The sequence below is a fragment of the Panthera onca genome, chromosome D1 (genome assembly GCF_046562875.1).
Source record: "Panthera onca isolate mPanOnc1 chromosome D1, mPanOnc1 haplotype 2, whole genome shotgun sequence".
In the NCBI taxonomy this organism is placed as follows: Eukaryota; Metazoa; Chordata; class Mammalia; order Carnivora; family Felidae; genus Panthera; species Panthera onca.
The window spans coordinates 76,439,518-76,462,085 of record NC_138348.1 but is presented as its reverse complement, the minus strand read 5'-3'; the positions used below and the strand labels follow the sequence as shown (position 1 = coordinate 76,462,085).

The window sequence follows — 22,568 nt, the reverse complement described above, 5'->3', positions numbered from 1 at the left end:
TCAGGAGGCCGCACGATCAGGGCGCCCGTCTACTGAAGCCCCAGTCCAGGTAGGTGATCTCGTACACTAGCCGGGCATTTTCCAAAGCACTTGCCATCTGAAGACAGTAAACCAACACCCAAGCCAAAATAGCAAAAAACCTTCAAACAAAAATGGAAAGGGAAAGTCTTGCCAGCCACCAATCAACACACTACAGAGCAGGGCGTGGCGTGGCGCGGCGCGGGAGCTGCGGGTGGGGAGCCGGGATTCTCGGCCTGGGCTCCTAAGGGGGAAACTTGGAAACGTCGCCGCGAGCTCAGTCCTGGAGGCTGAGGCCCTGGAGGTGGGTGCGCGCTGCGTCGTGCGTTCCGCCGCCTGGTCCTCCAGCCCTGCAGCCTACGGAGCAGATTCGGCCCCTGCCCCAGCGCAGGGCGCCCGGCTCCGCTTGGCTGTCATCGGCCGACGTGCCAATCTCCCTCCTGCCACAAATGTCACATTCCAAGAAAAACCAGTTCCACTTGGAAAGTTTAATTTCTCCCCCATGAAACCAGATTCTTTACAAGGCAGCACTAACAGCAAGGGAGAGCTAAGTCTAACTCCCCAGTTTCTGTCGAAGAAACTTGTCTGGGGAGAACAAAGGAGGAGCAGCTAACGCGATCCGAGCCCCGGGGTCTGGGGCGCGACCCCTTCGCCGCCCCCACCCGCCAGAGCCGAGACTTCCCCGCGAGGAGCACGGGTCCCGCCGGGGCGCCGCATCCCGTGGGGCGGGCCCTGGCGCGCGCCTTTGTCTCGCGCAGAGGGTAGCGGCCACCGGCCACCCGCTTCCGCCCCCTCCCTCGGCGGCCGGGGGACCCGCGCGCGGGCGCGTCTCGGAGAGTGCAGCCATATGGCAGCGCCCCTCCGGTAAGGCCAGCCTCGCCTCGGGGGGCGCATCCGCACCCCGGGGCCCCGGCCCGGCGGGCCCACACAACTTCCCGGGCTCGGATGGGGCGCGGGACGGCGCGGCGATCCGGCCCGCCGGCACCGGGGGCCTGCAGGGAGGCTCGGGAACAGAGTTCTGCTTTCTTTCTTTAAAAAACAAAACAAAACAAAAAAAAAAAAAACCATATCTGGGTAAGGGAGAGCAAGATTGCTGTGGCGGACACTCCCGGCCACCGGCGCCCAATCGGCTGCCCGAGTCGCTGGGGAGCGGGGCCGATCTCAGCCCCGGGGCCCCGAGGAGGAGCCCCGTGCCCGGGGCAGCAAGGGGTGGAGGAGTACCGGTCGGCTGGGTCCCTCGCGTGGGAGACTCGGGGGCGCCCTCCCCGCGCCCGGAGCGGGGACTGGTTACCTTTCACGGCAGACTCACAAGTTCCCCGGCGCAACTTTGCCCTCCACATGAGGCGACCATGGCTAGCTCAGTGGCGCGGCTGGGGAAGGCGGCCGCCGGGCAGCGTGCAGGGCATGGCGTGGGGCAGCGCGGGGAAGCGGCGCCCGACAGTCAGCCCCATTCACACAGGAAGGAGAGAAACGCCAGGGCTTCACCTCCAGCCCCGAAGCCGACAGCCGCTGCTGGGTCCTAGAGCGTCCCGCGCGCTCCGCCGCCACCCGCGCTCCCGGCTCCCGGCTCCCCGCTCCCCGCGCTCGGGCCGGGGAGGGTCGTCCCGCCCGTCACTGTAACCCTACACTCCACCCCCGCCCCGGCGCCCGGCCGCTGGGCCCTAGAGCCCGTCTGCATTCGCCCGCCACCCCTCCCGGGCCGGGACGTCGCCCTCTGAAATTGCCCCGAGCTCAAGCTGACGTGTCTCCCTCGGAGTTTAGGAGGGCGACAGCCGCCGTCGCAGCGTTCCCTGCCGCGGTTTAATTAACGTCAGACTCAACAGTTCTCCCTCCTTCGGCTTTCTCTTCCTTCCCACCAGGCCAACTCGGGCAGAAATCGGTTTCCCGGTCTGCTCTCAAAGTCCAGATAGGTTATGTTTAGGATTTTTTTTTTTTTTTTTTTTCTCCTGAAGTGGAATTTCCAGGTGAAAAGCGGCCACATTCTCTGTGCATTCCCCAGGCCCTGGTGCGTCGATCACGCACTGGGATTGGGCGGCCAGCAGCTACATTCGACTGTGTTGACCGGCAGAAGGGCCAAAAGAGATCTTACAGCCTCAGAAGGTAAATGTGTTGGCAGACTGTACATCCTGTGGTCACAAACCCACAGGCTGTTATCTGCCCCGGTGGAGGCACAGAAAGTAACTCTGGAAAACTGGTGCCGATTCTGCCACACCTCTTAAATCAGGCTGTACTAAGAAATCCTACTCACCCATCCCATTACACTCAGTTATTCTGGGCAGACCTCTGGAGCCTGGATCTGGGGACCTGGAACCACAGGACCATGACATTTCTCCGAAACTCTCAGGGACTAGCTCTGCTACTCTGGAGGTGGGGAGGCCAGGGAATAGAATAGTTGTTGTGGAAGATGTTACCTGGACAGTCAGTGCATAGCACACTTCTTACCTGGTGCGCGTCTCCTCTCTTTGCCCTGTCACTAGACCAGGATTTCTTCCGGGACTCCTGCCTGGATTGTGGGAATTACCCAATTAGTCTGGAGCAGCCCTACCCTTCCAGTCAATTCTGGTGGATTATATATCCTGATTCCAGACTATTCTTCTGATTCCTCTGATGGCTCACTAACCTCTACTTTCAAGATAAAACCCAAATGCAGTAGGTTAACAATCATTTACCAAATACCTACTTCGTTTAAAGTCAGCTATCCCAGGACTTGATAGCACATAAATGAAACAAAAAGAAACAAGAGCTAACTGGCCTTTTAAGGATTTATTTAGATAAGATACGCAACCAGAAAACCGGAAAGCGCTGGAGAAGCCTGAAAAGTGTGGAGAAAACGGACTACGTGCAGGAGAAAGGAGAGCCTTGAAGGGTGGTGGGTTTCAGACAGAGGTAGCATGTGTAGGAATTTAGTATAGTCTGAGGAAGAGATAATAGATGGAAAAGGGAGGGAAAGAAGGAAGGAAGCTAACACTAATCGCCCCCATTAGATAACACACTATACCCTAGGAGGCAGCAAAATTCAATAGTTATAAGCATCCACTGGAGCAAAAACAGATATGGGTTGAGTTATAGCTCACCTGCTTGCTGTGTGACCTTGGGCAAGTCATTTACTTCACAAACTTCAGTTTCATTTGCAAGGCAATAGAAATAGCCATCGCCCGGTGGCAGTAAGGATGGAATAAAGTAACAAATGTAAACTACTTAGCATAATGCATAGAAGTGCTGAACATATACTTGCTGTTATTAATTCCAGCAACCCTTCGATAGCCCTGTGAAATAGGGAGCCAATCTGGGAAATGGTTACAGGAATCAATGACATGTGAAGCTGGACCAAAGGGGATGGAAAGGAAGAGAGAGATACCATGTAGATACCAAGTCTTTGAAGATTCCAAATACAGGGAAGATACCAAATCTTTGAAGCAAGATTTTACTTTTTCCAGTGACTAGATAGGAGGAAGAACAAAGTAAGCAAGTTAACCCAGGTTTTGAGCCTGGGTCATAGGAAGAATGGCCAATGGGTCATTGGACGAATGCTGGGAGAAGCCGAGTTAGGAGGGGGGACTGGTTTGAGAAAGATGTTCAAACACTTACTGTCCTCTGGGCAAGAGGAAATATGGAACAAGAAACTGGGGAAGAAGCGGAGAACAGAGGTGTAGAGAAAAACAGAAATGAAGCTATGAAGATCGGTTTACTTGGACAATGTCCAGGGCAAAAAATAGGGAAAGGAGGAGGAAGAAGAGGAAAGGCTGGACAAGTAGAAGCATGGGAAGGTTGGAAGGCATGGAAGCCAGAGGAAGTTGTGAGATGGCCCCTCTATCAAGGGCTACAGATTCCCAGACTTCCCATGGAATGGCAGGCCACCACTTGTGGGCTCAACAATCTGCTGACTGGAGTGACTGGACCCAGCCTGGGCTCTTCAAATTGATACCAAGTAATAATACCAGGGTCAAATGCATGGCAGGCCAATTTGTCCCCTCCATGCACCTTAATTTCCTCAACGATTAATAATCGCCACATCAAATACAAAAAATGAATAATCTTCCATATCAAATATGAAAAACATAGACATAGCTGAATCTGTTGTTCAGGAACTAAGCCCAGAGAAAAAGACTTAAATTTGACTAGCAAGAGGTCGTCAATAACATTTTACACTAGATTTGGCTGCAGATTCCTACATGTGGTTGGGAGCAAATAGAAACAAGGTATATCGACAACAAAACCTGAAGAAAAAACTGAAAGCAGCTTTACTCGCAGTAAGGTTGCAAACCAGGAGGCGTCTATATTTTCTTTGGATCTGTATACCCACTTAAAGGTCAGCGTTCTTTCTAAAGTGACCCAGTTGTCTTTTACTCACTCCTAGGAAAGTTAAGAAGGCGATGGAACAATTTCAGCACTCTTAGGGACAACTCAAAGGACAGTCTTTAACTCCAAACAGGGCACGTACTGGGATGTTCCAGACCAGCACAGAGACTGCCAGAAGAATGAGGTGACAGAGGCATCCAGGGAGAGGAGAATAAACACGGTCTTTAGAGTGAGTCCCGAGTTCTAGTCCTGTGTCCACCTATTTCCAGCTAGGGAGAGTAACATAACATGAGCCTCAGCTTCCTCCTCTGTAAAATGGGAATAATTACACTTCCCTCATTGGCTGATTATGAGGATTAAATTAGGTAATACATGGGGGCGCCTGGGTGGCTCAGTCAGTTAGGCGTCCGACTTTGGCCCAGGTCATGATCCTGCATTTCGTGGGTTCAAGCCCCACGTCAGGCTCTGTGCTGACATCTCAGAGCCTGGAGCCTGCTTCAGATTCCGTGTCTTCCTCTCTCTCTGCCCCTCCCCTGCTTGCACTCTGTCTCTCTGCCTCCCAAGAAATAAATAAATACTAAAAAATATATATTTTTTAAATAAATTAGGTAATACATGTCAAGGGCTGGACACACAATAGAAATTCAGGAAAAGAAACCCTTCTTCTTTTCCTCCAGTGATTTGAAATGCCAAGGAATTGAAATTCTCTATTAAAATGCAAACCTCCATTCCCCTCACGCTTCTTCTCTGCACCCTCCAAACACCCTTTAAAGTCCTTATCAACTACCACGTTGGCTAGGATGTGCCCCACAAATGGTCCTGAGCTTACTCGCAGGGAAACAACAGACGGCAAAAGGAGAGTGGTCATGACCACAAAAGAGACCGCTACTGCACAGTATCCCCTACAACAGATGACGCTACATTCCACAGTTCTCAATCAGTGCCTGGTGAGTGCACAAACCAATGGCTGAATGTAGCCAGGCTGTCCTTAGCAAAATGCTTGTTTTGCTTGCAGAACATGTAAGGACATTTTTTAAGCCCAAGTTCTGTAGTACTTCCCAAGGTGTGACTTATAAACCAGAGATGTATACATTTAAATTTCTGATGCCCCCCACCTCCAAATTCTAGAGATTCAGGATCTCCAAGGGTGACGTCCTAGAATTCACTCTAATGCCCGGCACACTGAAGTTTGAGGGCCATGAACAATGGTCTCCGACTGGCTCCTTGGGGTCATGGTACTCTCATGGTTCTCCTTCAGAAGCATGCACCACTACATCAGAGCTTAGTATGATAAAGGTAAAGGATGATGGGTGACATATTAGGGGATAAAAGTAAAGCATTATGGGAGCACTTGATGGAGTGACTTGATTCTGTACAGTAGGCAAAGGGTGGGTTCGGAGAAATCCAAGTGCTGAGAACGAGGACACTACTAACATAGTTATGGACACACGAAAGGAAAGCACACACTGTCGTGCTTCCCAGCACCTTTCCTTTGAACCTCTTCCTCTTTTCATAAACATAAATGGTCATGCCCCCACCCCCAGATATGATAATCGCCATATTATCGCCAGGCAAGAGGATTTCTTCCAAGCTTTTCTTTCAGTTCTCTGTTTTACGAAGACAATAGTTGTAATTTTTTCCCCTGCTTGTTTCCAAATATAAAATCATGTTCTCGAATAAGCTTTTTCACATGGCACAGGCTTCCTCCAGAGATTCTGACACTTGCCCTGCCCCCATCTTGCAAACTGTTGGCAGGAGCAAAATAAGGAGACTGTTGGGAGGGCCTCAAGTAGAGGGGCAGAGGAATATTGTGTGCAGACAGGGAGGGGTCAAGGGATGAGCCCCTGCCAGGCCAGACTGACGAAGAATGGAAGAGCGAAGAACAAAGAAATGAAGATACACAAGCTGAAGCACCTCTGAAGTTCTGGGAATACCAGGTGCCTTAGAGATGAGGGAACGGCTCCTCGGAGAAACTCAATGTTATGTAACAGAACAGGTCATTTGGAAGCCCTGCTCCATTTGAAGCTTACCCAAGGACTCTGCTGATGATGAAAAAATTTCCCTACAAATATTTATTAAGTACCTACTAAGGGCCAGGCTCTGTACTGCCATCCTACCTGGGCGTTAGGCTCGTTTAGTAAGTTACAGATCTGAGGCCTGTCTGTCTGGATGCTTTTAGCTTCACCACCCATAATGACACCAGTCTCTTCTTGCCCGTGGCTTTCTCCTGTGAGTATATTAGTGAGTATGCGCTAAACACATAATTTGATCCATATAAAACACAACAAGCATGTCCAGGGAAAATGCACTTACATGAAATAGCTAAGGAGGAAGAATGGAGACAATGGCCTCAAACAAACCTGGGGTCAGATCCTGACTCAGTAGCTAGGTATTCTTTATAAAGAGGCTGGCAAGTAGCAGGTATTTAATGAATAGTAATCATTTTAATTATTAATCGCTACGCTTAGTATAGAAATCTTAGGAGTATGAAAGCTCATACTTTTTGGTTGGTTGGGGTTTTTTCCAGGGTTTCTCAGGGGCAGTGCTACTGACATTTTGGACCCAATAAGTCTTTGTTGTTAAGGGCTGTCCTGGGCATTGTAGGGTGTTTCTAGCAACATCCCTGGCCTCTGCTCTGCAGATGCCAGGAGCAACCACACCTCCCCCCAGGTGGTGGCAGCTAATAATGTCTCCACTCATTGCCAAATGTCTCCTGTGGGGTAAAATTGCCCCCAGTTAAGAAACCACTGAATGAGTTGAGTAACTAATGGTGCCCAGTTTTCAGGCTCCCAAGCTTCTAACCATATCAATCATTCTGTTGAATTGTTGGGGGAATCCAACTTCAGACGAATAGGAGGCAGCCTCAGTTCTGTTCATCCAATGAACATATCATAATATGGCAATTTCTTCCTTTTCCTCTTTTCATGAACAAGAAACCAGTTATGTTTTTCTCTATTTCCAATGATGATGTAGACACATTTGGGATGTTCCCCCCTAAAACTGGAATCATACTGAGTTTCTAAAATGACAGCAACATAAAATCACCAGTAAAAACAAGGATTGTGAGAGTAACTAGAGATAACTTAGGTCAGAATGTCTGTCTTCCAGATGGTATGTAGTCACCATTCTGAAAAGGACGTTTGGGTGTTTTATTCTGCAAACACGTCCTTAGCTACAAACGATAGCGAGAAGGATGGTCCCTCCACAACCCATACAGCAGTTCTGGTTCTTTTCCTTCTAGAATATGCACTCAAGATGGCATGCCTTTTACTTTAAATGCCAAAGACAGAGAAGTATGGATGCTCTCACCATTCCTAATGGCTTCAGCCATTCTGGGTGGTTCAATTTAGGAGAAAAATATCATTCTACAGCATGAAATCAGACTTGGTGGAAAGTTAAAACTCACATCTTTTTTTAAGTTTATTTATTTTTGAGACAGAGAGAGAGAGACAGAGAGAGCATAAGCAGGGGAAGGGCAGAGAGAGAGTGAGAGATTGAGAGAGAATCCCAAGCAGGCTCCTTGCTGTCAGTGCAGAACCTAACACAGAGCTGAATCCCCCGAACCGTGAGATCACGACCTGAGCTGAGATCAAGAGCTGGACGCTCAACCAACTGAGCCACCCAGGTGCCCCTAAAATTCACATCTTACCTGATAAGTTATCCATCCAGAAATCAGAGAGTATTTTGTGTGTGTCCGCGATAAAGCCAGTATCACACTAAGCAGAACAGAGTCTTTAGAAAAGTTGAAGGTAGAAAGGGAAATAATTAGAAATAACTAGAAACAATTAACACCTTAACAGAAGGACCAACTGAAAGGATTAACTGAAATCGCACGAGCGTTTGACAGAAGGCCAAGCCACTGAGAGCTGTGATGGTGTGTTCGTTCGTTTGTTCATTCAAAACCTATTGTTGATCGCATTGACTAATAAGCCACACTCTGCTAGATGCGTGAAGACTGCGGTATGGGCTCTGTCCTACTAACGTGTATACAAATACATCCGTACTTACACACTGGTCTATGTGTGATGAAGAATGGGAGTGGGACACAGTAACAGAGGCTAACGAGGGAGAAGGTGGCTACTTAGAGGGCTGGAAAGGGAAGGCATCTCCAAGGTGGTGGCAGAAGAGGCGGGGAGCGCCCCGGCTGGGAAAACAGCACCTGCAAACATTCGGAAGCGGAAGCAGAGAAGAGCTCAGTGAGAGGGAAGGACGGGAAAGAGACAAAGGGAGGAGAGGGCCTGTAGGGACGGGCCCTGGAAGAGTTCCATAGGAATGTCACCAGTCTCCCTCACCCAGTGTCTGCGAAGAGTTCCTTGCTCTTCAACCTTTAGGACGTAAGGTATGTACAATATGAGTTTCAGCTTAAGTGGGAGAGAGACAAGGAACATCAGAAAATGAACAACTTGGGACAAACAATAAGGAAAAAAAACAAATGGAAATAACCTGAAAGTGAAATCCACGGTCTGTGTATTTGGTCACAGTATCTGCACGAGAGGTGCCGTCTCTCCAGAGGCTTCGATTGAATCCCGCTGAAAACGGGGACAGACCCAGGATCCTCAGTGCCAGCAGGGCAGTGGATCTGAACTTTTAGCTGCATCATAATCACCTGAAGAGCTTGTTAAAACAGACTGCTGGGTCCCACCCCGCATATTCTGATTCAGTAGGTCAGGGTGGGCCCAAGAATTGCATTTCTAACAAGTTCCCAGATGATGCTGATGCTGCTGGTCTGTGGACCACACTTTGAGAGCCACTGGTCTCAGACCTTTGGGGCCCCATGTCTCTATGCACTCCGAATCCCAGCCTAAATGAGGGAACAGGCCTCTTGCCTGTTGTAAAAGAACGATCAAAACCCAGCGTTCTGTCTTGAACTAAAATTACTTGACTTCATGAAAGTTCAGTGTTTCTTCTTTTAATGAGTAGTAATTACAATAGCATCCACTTCAAAGTGTTATGAGAAATCCATGAGTCAGTTGCATGTAAACTGTAAAACTCTCAGCCCCGTGCCTAGCAAGCAGCACATACTCCGTAATTCTTAGCTTGTTATTACTAACCCGTCATCCATTTTCTTTCAAAATACGGTCATTTGAAGAGGAGATTTCATTTTTGTTGTGCTAGACACACAGTTTCTTTTCGTTTACGTTTCTTGAGTTTGGGAATATTTCATTGGTAGATCCAGGAAATCTTAAGATCCAGGGCATCTTAATTGGAGCCCCCTCTGCCACAATTAGGGAAAATACCTCCAGATTACAGACCAAATGAAAAAAAATGGGCTAGAGTCGGTATTTTAGGTAAATTACGAATATTCAGTAAGTATACACACAATGAGTATTGATGAATGGAGTGATCGTAATGTGGATGGGAGGTTGAGGTCAAGGGGTCTGCACTGCTCAGGCTGTATGTGAGGCCATGCACCTCGCTGCCCTTCAAAGCCAGGTTACAGTGAAACCTTCCGCCACTAGAAAGCGCTCAGCAGATGTCGCACAGGATGGAATGGAGAAGCCAGAGAGTATTCAGGACATTACCTTGCGTGGAGAATATTAAGGTACAAACATTTGTATGTGTGAGTCTAAATGTAAAATGTATCCTGATACTGGGTCACAGTAGGAAAAAACGTTGAAAACTCTAGACAACAAAACACAGACCACTAGGTGCAAGAGGCAGAAAATCAGGTTTTGCTCCCTCCAAGGAAGCTGTTAGCATAATGCTCACCACAAAGCAAAAGAAACCAGATTTTCTCAGGTGGTGGGACCCCCACACCTATATCACCCCTCTGGCGATGATCTAACACAGGCTGAGTGACGATGCATTACAGAAGGAGGGCCCTGGGTCTTACTCCTGTGTGGACACTAAGATCTGCTGACTCTCCAAAAGGGAATGAGATCGGACCTGAGCTTCTGTTACAAGAGAGAATGGCGAACATCAAAACCTTAACACCCAGACTGCAGATGCCATCCAGCCTCTCTAGGAGAAGGAGTTGCTCTGTGTTGATATATTACACAGACGGAGCACGCATCCAGTCCCTGAAGTTGTTTAGGTTTTCTACTGTAGGATTAATTTCCAAAACATCCTTTTCTAATTGAGGTGATAAAACAACTCAGACATCAGCAATCAGGCCTCATTGATGGAAGCCCCTAAGTGGAGACCCATGGGGATTGAGTACCTGGTGATAGGAGCTGAGCTGTGTTTTATCACACCTCCTACCAGAGCAAGCTAAAATCCAATGCAAAGAACAGAGTGTCCCCAGACGCTGCTCCCACACCTAGAGCTGCCAGATAAAACACGTGACACCAGTCGGATTTGAACCTCAGGAAAGCAGCAGAATTTGTCCAGTATAGTATGTCTCAAATATTGCAGAGGACACGCATATACTTTTAAAATCGTATTCTGTTTACCTAAAATTAAATGTAAGTGGGGATCTTATATTCTTGTTTGCTAATTCTGACAAATCCCTACCTACCCTGGGTTATGTCTCTGTATCTGCCTTAGAGGATTCTTCAGTCTCTCATTTGGTAAACAGTGCAGATGTCGGCACCAAGGAGGTGATGGTGGTAAAAAGCAATAATGATGCGAAGAATCACAAAAGGAGTGAAATTCACACGAACCTGGTGTTAGCTGAGCCCCACAGAGCCAAACGTAAGAGCCTTTTGAGAGCGGGACAGACTCCATGAGGCATCAGGACACGCACACATTTGCGGAAGGAGTGGATGGGGTTCCAGTCCTACTCTGTAGAGTGTCCACGCTAAACCTCAGGCTGGGATGAGGGAGAAGATTCAGCTTCGTTCATCCGCTGTCTGTTACCCAGCACTCTGGAACGCGATCCCTACAGGAGGAGCGGACTGTGGCTGGCTCGTTATTCTAAGGCAGGTGTGACGCTGTTCATGCCCGGTACCATTGCTCTAGGAGATCCTGCTGTGAAGAACGGATCTCTTCCAGGAAGCCTGGTTGGCCTCCCCTCAACCCCCATGACTGAGTCAGATTCCTCTTCCCCAGGGTCCCATGCTCTCCTTGTGTACTTCCCTTTTCCTACTTACCGTAATAATAATAATTACAACCACACACAGAGTGCCGACTATGTGCTAAGTACTTTGCATACACTATCTTATTTAATCCCTCCCAATTAGCCTATGAAGCCGGTATTTTGCACTCCCATGTCACAGATGAGTAAACTGAGGCCTAGAGAATGTAGATAACCTGCTCAAGCTCCCCAGTCAGTAAGTACCCATCGGCTTGGAGGAGCCAGAACTCCACACTGTGAATTTTCTGTTAATTGGGTTTTCTCCCCCACTTAGATCATCACTTCTTTGAGGGAAGGATTGTGTCATTTCCCTCTCGTGTCCCCAGGCGTAGCCTGCAGTGTGTAGCAAGTTGTAGGCAGTATTATAAACCAGGGAAGCCCGTATGTTTACAGTCAGATAGACCGAGGTGCAAATCACAGTTCTGCCATGGATCTGCCACTGAGAATCAGAAGTCTGGGATCTTATAGCTTACTCTGGGATTGAAGGCGGTGGGTAAGAACCTTAGCAGTAAACAACAGAGCCGGACTCAAGCTCTGCTTTCTACCACTCACCAGGTGTGATCTGACAAGTTATTGAACTTGTCTAAGCTTCTGTTCCCTATCTGTTAAAGGAGGGAAATAGTACCTGCCTCTCAGGATTGTTTTAAGATGGCTGACATAAATGTCTTAGCAAGATACCTAATACATGGAAAGCACTCAACAGACATCAGCTCCCTTTAATATAGTGCAGTTTTAAAAAATGTGTACTTATTTTGAGGGAGAAGAGAGAGAGTGTGCAGGCATGAGTGCACATGCAAGTGGGGGAAGGGCAGAGAGAGAATCCCAAGCAGACTGCACTCTATCCACACAGAGCCCCATGCGGGACTCGATCTCATGAACCATGAGATCAGGGCCTGATCATGAGTCAATGCCTAACTGACTGAGTCACTGAGTCAGGAGACCCTATTATAGTGCATTTAAAGCTGCCATTTGAACCGGAGTAAATAAATTTTGGTTAACCCCTAGCATAAGTGTTGCACATTTTAGATATAGTTTTTATTCAGGAGATCCGAACTTGGGAAAAATAAACCCCATCGTGTAAATAATTTGGGGGAGACTTATTTTTAAAGAATTCATCAAAGGAGAATTTAGTCTTTTTAGTATGTAAACAACACTGGAAGACTTCCCAGAAAAAGAAAGAAATATCCATGAGAAGGTCACACTGGGAGTGTGGAATCCGGGCTACCATGTTCCGTTGTGTGGGCTGTTCACTGCACAAGGGTGGGCTGAGGGAGTGAATGAGGCAAAGGTGGAGGGCTGAAATCCAGCTTGCACTCTGCCCACTAAATTGGGAATACTGGCTCTGCTCTTCAGCTACTTGGAGGGGTTAGTTTTTTCTAATTTGCTCAAAGGCACTGTTTGAGCTTGTGGTGGCTTTAACTTTATACTTTTGTGGTTGATTGTTTTCCCTTTTATCTTCTTTCACTGTCACTAGATGAGCAGAATAAGAGAGGAGAAACAGAATGGAGTTCAGAAGGAAGATATACCTGAAAGTGATGAGGGAAATGGGGGTACGGCAGAGGCAGCAAAAAAGAGCAACATTTATTAAATGCTGGTCATTTGTCAGGCACTGCCCTAAGTGTTTTAGATGTGCTAACTCATTTGATCTCGTTATATTCCTATACGACCAGGAGAACCACCGGAGGTGAAGGAAGCAGGTGGTCACATGAGGTTAACCCACACAAGGGTCCCACAAGACAAAAAATCACCTGGAATACTCCTTAGTCCATAGCAAATGTTTGGAATCTGGAATCCCTCTTTTGAGAGTGGGGGGAAAATGGCTCTTAGAGCCAAAAGGGAAATATTTTTTTGCTAAGGAGATAGTCTCAAGTTCTCTGGCTGGACAACCACAAAAGCTACAATAATGGACTTTTCTTTTTGGTCAAGAGCCAACGAACAGTGTGAGAGACAGAAACACAAATGCCCTGGCAGGTTACAAATCTCAGCAGTAGACTTTCATCATTCAGCTCCCCTCCAACCCCAAACTTTCTGTAGCGTTCATTTCAGACCAGGTTCTGCACCCACAGGTCCTTCCCTCTTCTCCTAAAAACCTGAGGTTTCCATCAAGTGTTTACTGTTAAACAGTGACCTGAAAGCAGCTATAGCGTCCACGGTTCCCCAACCTCTGAGTTTGAAAATAAATCTTGCTACCAGGTGGTCAGTGATCTTGCCAACTCTGGCTTTGGGGGTACAGAGGTCACAGAGAGAGACAAATTAAGCAGAGATAAATACACATGCATATTTGACATGAAACTAACCGCACATGTGTGCCATGACGAACGTCCATAACTAGCAAGCCTTTAAGGAGTGTGTTTCCGCAGGCAGCAGCTAGGGACAGCAACATCGCCCCTGAACATCTGTTTCCCCCATTTTGCCAAAGAGCACTCTTTCTTTTTTTTTAATCCTTTTTTATAATCTGACCTGTTCCATTCTCTGGCAGAGGGCCCTATGAAGGCAAGCACTGCTTTTTCTGTCCATATTCCAACTTAAGATGGGAAAAGGAAGGAGGGAACAAGAGAAGGAAGGGGGAAGAGACAGACATAGGGAAACGGGTAGAGATGAGGCTGGGGAGAGAGAGAGAGAGAGAGAGTGAGAAGGGAGAAAGGAGGAAGGGGGCAGGAGGAACACAGAGAGAAAGAGAGCACACAAGTGACACCAAATCATTTTAATACGCCTGAGCCCTGAGCAAACCTGATTTGAGAAAAACACAAACAAAAAGAACATACTCCAAAATGATCACCCAGTAGGAACGTGACCCAGAAATCATAACCACAGGATTCCTGAACAGACCAAGCTGGTTATTTACAATCTCTAGACTCCAGGAGCACTTAACAATTGATGAAATATCATTGCTTATAAGTAGTCAGGTTGTGTTTAATATTCAGGAATAACTGAACACAGGCCTATATATTTCTAGTAAAACATCTTGCTGGCAAGAAAAATGCCTTTTCCATATTCTTGTGGTGTGTGTGTGTGTGTGTGTGTGTGTGTTCTATCCCCTTATTCTAGATCTCCTTCCTTGCCCTTTCTTCTGTTTAGCCAAGGTAGATAACCATTTATCCCCCAGAATTTATTGTCATTTTCCCTTTCCTGCTCCCTCTCTCTCCGAACTAGAACACCCTGACGTAAAGCTTCATCTCCCCGGCAAAGCACTGTATCGTTTTGCAAATGAACATCAGGAACATGGTGATGAATTTTCTACTTGAGCCTGAGTCCACCTGTCTTTAGTTCCATTTTCAGATTCCTCTCCAAGCTCCTACTGTCCTGCTCCAAATCCTGCGGCTGCAAAGGTCTAATTTCCTTTCGAAATAGCGTGAGCACCATCGGGAAACCATAAGAGGTTTCCTGTCCCAGGGACGCTAGGCTGTAATACAGAGCAGGAAGAGCAGGAAGCGAATGAAGGAAGCTAGGAGGCGTTTTTCTGGTTGTTGCTTCAGATCCTATTATGGAAAATTCCTTTGGAGCATACTGATCGTTATTTGTTGGTCTAAAACAAACATATACATATATGTTTGTTTATATATATAGTCTATATATTATGTATATGTATACGTGTGTGTGTATATGGTATGTATATGGTTAAGAGCACCTACCATTCATGCATTTATTCACCAAATATGTATGCAACAGCCATATACTGTATTGCCAAGCCCTGTGCTAGTTACTTTTACATAATTTATTGTATTAAACCCGCAACCAAATTCCCCTGGGAGGAGGGCAACTTGTGTAGTCTCCTCCCCAGGAAACTGACATTGGCTCTGGAGCCAAAGATGATATTTTTCAGTCTAAGGTTTGCCTCTAACTAGCTGTGTGATTTGGGAAAGATAATTTAACCAGTGTGAGCCTCTGTTTCCTCCTCCATAATGTGAAAATAATTCCTTCTGCTCGTGGAGTTGTTCTGAGGAGGAAATGAGCTGATATCCCCAACCAGATCAATCATGGAAGACACTGAGTTGCCCAGATTTACGGCACTACACTGCTGACGAATCTTCTGTGGCCGTTGTCTGGGAGCCAGGAGGCCTGACCACACCCTGCGGCAGGGTGAGGTTTCCTGTGAAGGGAATTGAATTTCCCGATGTCAGTCATCCTGAGAAAGCTAAAACAGGGTGAGCACCCCCTCCTTCTCAGCAGCTATGTTTGGGGTTTGGGTAGAAGGAAGGCCGGACTGGATAGGATTCCAAGGGTCAGAGATCTGGGCTGGATCCCAGGCTGGGGTGAATCGCCCTGGCTGTTTTGGAAGCCAGCCAGAGTGGGGCAGGTAGCCAATCTGATGCCAGCCCCTTGATGGGTCTGGGTTTGTACAGTAATGAGAAGGACCCAGGCCCACTCGGAGGCTAAAACGGCATAGAGAAGAGTGGTACCCTCATCCCCCCCGGGCAACAGAGGGTAGGATGCTGGGAAACCAGCCAGGCTTGCAGCAAGTGAATGCCAAGCCTCCAGGTTCTGGTATGAGCAGGAGACAAGGGCAACAGCAGCCATGGCCAGTGTCGTGTGGCCACTGGTTTCTGAGGACACAGAGCAGACATCATGGTGCCCACTGGCCTCAGTGAGGTGTATCTGAATTCTAGATCCCCTGGCAAAAGGCTAGAGCCACCAGAATGGACTCGGGCTGCAAATAAGCACTCCTGAGAATTCCTGGACATAAACTGGAGGGTAGGTTTAGAGAAAGACTTAATCTGTTTATAATATGGACAGTCAAATCCTCAGAAGTCTTTATATTTGAGGGTATCAATGTGGGTTAATGATTCAAACCCCAAGCTGGGAAGCTGGGTAGACAGTTTGTGTATGTAAAGCACTCATCACAGTAGGTGAATAATCAGCCCAACATCTTTCTTGGTTTTCACCCCCATATAACGGGAAGGAAGAAACTTTGGATGCAGGAGACATTTGACTTGGAACAGATTTGCTCCCAACTTTAGAGTCTTGCTGTATCCTCCTCACATAGGGTGGGGGAGGGGAGATGAGTGGCAGTGTTATTTGGTTCATATGCCAAAAATGAAATCTTTCAGAAGGTTCTGACCACGCTCGAAGGTATCAGAGCAATTGCCTAGGGACGTGAAAACAGTAAACATTTAAGGATGCCTGCTACATTTGAGCGTCAGTCCTACAACGCATTTACTTCCCACCCCCATGGTCTGAGCACGTCCTATTAGCAACCCCATCGTGTCAGCCAGGGTGCGAGCAGGAAATGGATGGTGTGCCCAGATGGTGCCAGAAGAGAGTCTGATGAAGGCACCGCTGATTCCAGTGTGCCGAGCAGGGTTAAGGGAAAACTGGTGAGGAAGCCCCCTAGAGGTAAAGTGGGGAACTGCTGCCACCCTGGGTCAGAAGAGAGGACTCCAGAATCCAGCAATGATGTGATGCTACAAGAGAGGGGGACTCTGGAGGAGCTGTGACCTGGACCAGCACAGCCTGCCAGGAAGGGAATAAGTGCCCTGGCTCTTTTTCTTTCCACCCACCCGTATCCTGCCGAATCCAAGTGGATATATTCCAGATGATATATTCCAAAAGGTACGTTTTCCAGGGCACAGAGCAGAGTGGCAAAGATGATATTGGGTCTGGCAGAGCATCAGAAAAATAGATGACACACGATTTTAGGAATTAGGAAATGAAGCTATAGATTAAGTAATTTTCTCAAGGTCAGGAAGAAAGTAAAATTTAAACCCACACAGTACCACTCAAAGTACACGTTCTTAACCACTAACGCATGCTTCCTATAATTCATTTAAAAGATTACTAATTATCCAGCACCTCTTTCTGTCTGCCCCCTACCCAATCATTCTGCTGTTGATGGACTCCACCTTACACCCACCCAAATTTCCCAGCCTCCTTAGAGCTAGGTATGGCCATGGGACTAAAGCTCAGGCCAAAGGAACGTAGGTGAAATGATGTGTGCAGCTTTCAGGCTGTGCCTTCCGTTTCCTTTCTGTCTTCCCGATGGGCCGGAATGTGGACGTGATGGTGGGGCCTGAAGCAGCCACCCTGAACTGCGTGGAAGCAATATTTCAGGATGTCGGAGCACAGAGAAGCCACCGTAACAGTACCTGCCTATGTTCTAAGTGAAAAAGAAACTTACTTGTTTCTTATTTAAGTCACTGTCCTTTTAGCTTTTGTTATAGCAGCCAAACCAGCATCCTAAATAACACAAAGACCCAGCACCTACGTGGCCAGGATATGGCTCAGCCATTGTGGCTGAAGCAATATGACTGGCAGAGGCTGCTGGTGATCCCAGTGTAAGTGTTCTCTCCTTCTTGGAATATTACTAGACTACACTGCCTAGCCTCCTTCCTTCTAGGTGAGGCTACGGGCCCATTTCTCACCTTGGGAATATGAAAAGTGAGTATGTTACCTCCAGGTTGAGACAAGTCAACATGACTGCAACACAAACAAGAAACACTGCCTTTATCATGTTAAGCCACTGACATGTGTGTGTGTTTGTTATAGCAGTTAGCCCATCCTGACTAATTTTGTACTGAACAAGCTGCTGTACTCTGACAGACAGAAATACTATGTTATCCAGAGCTGTGAACTCATCTCCTATTTTAGGAAGGAAAGGGGGGAGGCTGGTAAACATTTAAGTTATCATTTTAAAGACGTTACACAAATGTCATCATTTATTCTAATAGAGCCCATACATCCTGCTTGAATGAGGAGAATAAGAATTGCACAAGGAAAACTCCTTCTCATGGTATATCAGCCCTCAGCAGCATGGCTCCCAAGAATGGTATTTTCTTTTTTGATACATAATTTTTTTTAATTTACTTATTTTGAGAGAGAGAGAGAGAGAGAGAGAGAGAGAATCCCAAGCAGGCCCTGTGCTTTCAGCCCAGAGCCCAATGTGGGCCTCGATCCCATGAACTGTGAGATCATAACCTGAGCCAAAATCAAGAGTCGGTCACTTAACCGACTAAGCTACCCAGGTACCCTCCAAGAATGTCATCTTCAAGGGCACTCCTTTAGGGACTCAGAGGAAAGTTCGCAGGGTCTGAGCACAGACAGCAACAACTGAGCTCAATGAGGCACGCCAGAGGGTCAAGCAATCCCAAAGGGCAGCACATCAGGAAAAGTGAAGGGAACATGGGATCTGTCTGCTTTGGGGTGGTAGGAGGGGACTTCCCCCCACTCTTTATAATGTCCAAATTTCCTAAAATAAACAGGTGTTTACCTTTATACTAAAAAATGTTTTTAAAACTTCAGTTTTTAAGAAACGTAGAAAATAAACTGGATAAGCCTAACGAATGAACAAAGGAGAGAGATCTGGGCACAGGTCAAAGGATTCAGTCCCCAAGGCATGGTGATAACAAGCAGAGGATCCAATCTTAGAGATAGGTATCTGAAAAGACACAGCATCCCAGGGTCCGCCATCACTCACTCGTTCAACAAGCATTTACTGATGCCAGGCTCTGTGCTGGCTGCTAGATTTACAGAGAATGAGGTGGCCACCATCTGGGCCAGTAACTCACAACCTGGCTACACCCTGGAATCACTGGAAATGTGATTTTTAAAAAGCACACTGCCGCCTGGGGCCACATTCTAGAAATTCTGATGTCCTTGGTCAGGGTGAAGGCTTGGTTTCAGGACTTTCGTTTTTATTTTTTTAAGTTCTTAAAATTTATTTTGAGAGAGAGAGAGAGAGAGAGAGAGAGGGAGAGCATGGGCAGGGGAGGGGCAGAGAGAGGGAGAGAGAGAATACCAAGTGGGACCCCTATGCAGGGTTCAAACACACAAACTGTGAGATCATGACCCGAGCAGAAATCAAGAGTTGGACGCTTAACCGTCTGAGTCACCCAGGCACCCTGGTTTCAGGACTTTTAACAGCAACCCTGATTCTGACGTGCAGGGTTGAGAACCACTAGGACGACAGGACACTTGGGCTTAGTGTTGAACCAAGGGTAGGAGCCAGCCAGGAAGAAAAGGAGGAAAGGAGGGAGGGCACGTAGGCACGGGGAACAGGGCTGAATTTAGAGGACTGCCGCATGGCTCAAATACAACTACAAAGTTATAGTGGGTGGGGGTGATGCAGATCATGGAGGTCTTCCCATGCCTAACCAAACATCTATCCTCCAAGTAGTAGGGAGTCAGTAAAAGTTACTAGACAGGGGCAGACATGGTCACATCTGGGTTTAGAGAGCTATCACTTCTGCCTAGGGATGGGACTATAGAAAGGCTATGAAGAGGTGTGGGCTTTGCCTCCTTAGGAAATGGAACCACGGGGGCGCCTGGGTGGCTCAGTCGGTTAAGTGTCCAACTCTGGGTTTCGGCTCAGGTCATGATCTCAAGGTTCATGAGTTTGAGCCCCACATCAGGCTCACTGTACTGACAGTGCAGAGCCTGCTTGGGTTTCTCTCTCTCCCTCTCTCTCTCTGCCCCTCCCCTGCTCATTCTCTCTCTCTCTCTCTCTCTCTCTCTCAATAAATAAACTTTTAAAAAATCCTAGAAAGAAAGAAAGAAAGAAAGAAAGAAAGAAAGAAAGAAAGAAGAAAGAAAATGGCACCACCAGAGAGAGAGGGCTTATTTCTGGATTCTCCATCACAGGCAGCCTTCAATACAGCATTCATCTAGAGATAAGACTCTTTTTTCTACTGTCTTTTCAAAACCTCCTTTTTTTGTAACTTAATTTCATTACACGATCTTGCTGCAACACTGAGGATAAAACTGCTAAGGGCCAGTGCAGTGCACTTGGAGACTCAGATGAAAATTTGGAGGTGAAACAGACTACCAATCGTGCCACAAGAAAGCAATGGGACTGTCACCAAAGATCTCAGATGGAAAACCATTCCATGTGCTACTGCAAGGACAAATCACTAAATAACTCAATTGACCTGATCAGCATCCCTGACCATCTGTTTTTGGAGACTGGGTAAGTTGCAGAGAAATTTCTAGAAATAGAAATGGTATTGGTTAATAGGTGGGACAATTGACAAGAGCCATTCCATCCTTCATGCACAGGAAATAAGTACCTTTCAAATGAATAATAGTAACAGCGAGCACTCCCTGAAGACCTGAGTATACAACTCAGGTACTAGGGCTTTCCATACACCATCTACGACGTCCATGCAAGGTCTCCAGTTGGGCCAACGAGATAACCAAGGCTCTGAGCGGTTCAGCCACCTTCTCAAAGTCACAAGTAAATGCAATGATAGAATTCAAACGAAGTTTTTATGACTTCGCTCTACCTCTTCTTCAGGTCCCTCATCTGCTGGCCAGGGGTTAAATCTGTGCTCATCTGTGTTCCAGAAAGAATGGCTTCTTGACAAGCTCATCAACTGCCGTAAGAGGCATTTTTCCCACTGTGTGTCTAAGAAAAGCACCAAAAACTATCATGACTCTTTCCAAGGGAGAAATGCCAGCTTCGTCTTTGATCTGAGCAGCAAGGAAGCAACGCAGTCCCATCCAGTGAGCTGCTCTGACAGGGAGAGAATAACCCTTTGGAGACACCATGCACGCAAACAGCATGGCCCATGAATATCAATAATAAACACCCATAGCTGTGTACCTCCTTTGGCTCAAGGCTCCTCACAGCATCTCAGGATACTGGAGCTGGATGACACCTTAGGGGTCACCTGCCACAACCCCAGCTTTCCAAAGATGAGAAAACAGGCTAGTGAACATATTTATTAAGAACCCTGGTCTCAGGCTCTCAGACTTGTGTTTTCTATTCTCAGTCACCCTGCAATCTCAGAGCCCAGGAGAAAACCCCATGGCTCCTCTACCAGTCTCATCTCCTCATGAGAAATTGCGCTTTTCCCCCAGGGAAGCTGAAGAGAAATAAGGTTGCTTCCTTATCCTCTACCGCTAATTTGAAGGGCTCCCCCTACGTATCACTGCCTCAGCACTGAGGGCAGTCCAGTCTGTTGCTGCCGGAAGTAGATATGGAGACGAAAGAGGGTCAAACACCTGGGCCCTTTCTGGTGCCTAAATCATTCCGTGAATGCAAACAATTTAGTAGGTATACAGGCGGTTTCTCAGAGCAAGGAATGCTCAGCCCATATAGAATGCTTATGCTGATCTATAATTTAAGAGAACCAAATAGCTTCTGTCACACTGTGGAGTGCCAGGGCTGGTGTCATTAATACACAATTACACACGAGCAGAGCCCTTCACCACATATCCGCCCTCTTAATAAATCACTTCATGCAAACCTGTGGTGTAGATGTCATTTTCATTCCATAAGAGGATTCACTATAGTGAGCCTTTAAAAGCTAGTTTTGTTTATGCATTTAATCTGCGATTCCATTTACAGAGATAATGATGGCCTCGCAACTTGTCAGACACACACCTTCTGAATAAAACAAGGCACTCTCCCCTGTCTCGGAATGCCATCCTCCATGCAGACCTATTTTGGGTGCATGAGAGTCATCGCTGAGGTGGAGTTTTATTTCAGGTGGAGTGGGATTTGGTAAGGACCAAAAGAAAGAAAAGGGAACCCATCGCTGAGCCACCAAAGCGAGACTGGGTGGCAGGAATATTGAGAGGGATCCTGACAATGCAAATTTCCTTCTCTCCACACAAGGAAGTCTGTCTGTGACAGGAGGGTTGCAGTTCACTCACCACAAGTCTACACTTACAGGTTCAGGCACAGGAGGACAAAATGCCCCCGGTTCCCAGACACCTACAGGGAGGGACACAGCTCCCAGGTGGTGACTAGACCACCGTTGGGGGCGCTCAACTCAATTCAGTAATGGACTACTCTCATGAGGTCCTAATCAGGCAAGGTCCTTGGTTGGGGAGAGACAGCCACCAATGTGTCCTTCCAGGTAGGATGAGTCCGGCTGCTTCCAGAGGCCCCAGGTCGGTAAGTTTGCTGAGCCTTGCTCCTCGCCACCGCCCCCCCCCCATGCCACATCTGACACTTCCCCTGTCACCCCCAAGCACCCCTGGGGGGTGCCTCCTGACCCTATCCCTCTTCCCCTCCAGCTGATTCAGTCCTGGCACCCCCAGACTCTCCGTTCTTGGGCGGAATTCTGAGAAGAGGCAAAGGGCTAGACTTACCTAACTCCTCCGGGCTGTAGGGCTCGGGAGAGGCTTCCACAAACTCACTGTCTGGAGTAAGAGAAAAAAAAAAAAAACAAAAAAAAAACAGAAAACAAAAACAGAATCGCAATCACTCAGGGCAAATCAATCAAGCATCTGCTACCGCGCAGGTCCCCTAGAAAAGCGCGGGTTTCTCTCTCGCAGAGATCGGAGTCCGTAAACC

At 47.4% G+C, this 22,568-nt stretch overlaps 1 protein-coding gene across 9 annotated transcripts in view; it reads right to left on the bottom strand.

Annotated features, from left to right (window-relative positions):
- The window catches only part of AMOTL1 (angiomotin like 1), a 153,046-nt gene that overhangs the window by 97,018 nt on the left and 33,460 nt on the right, over positions 1–22,568 (bottom strand). For 3 of the 9 annotated variants that reach the window (XM_078432980.2, XM_078432981.2, XM_078432984.2), the window contains one exon: positions 22,364–22,414. The exons of 1 other annotated variant lie outside the window; for it this stretch is intronic. In XM_078432980.2, coding sequence (XP_078289106.2) covers positions 22,364–22,414 — 51 coding nt within the window. Of the gene's footprint in view, positions 1–1,309; positions 1,615–22,363; positions 22,415–22,568 lie in introns of those variants that run through there. 5 more of the 9 variants (XM_081790347.1, XM_081790349.1, XM_081790350.1 and 2 more) reach the window with 4 other exon arrangements.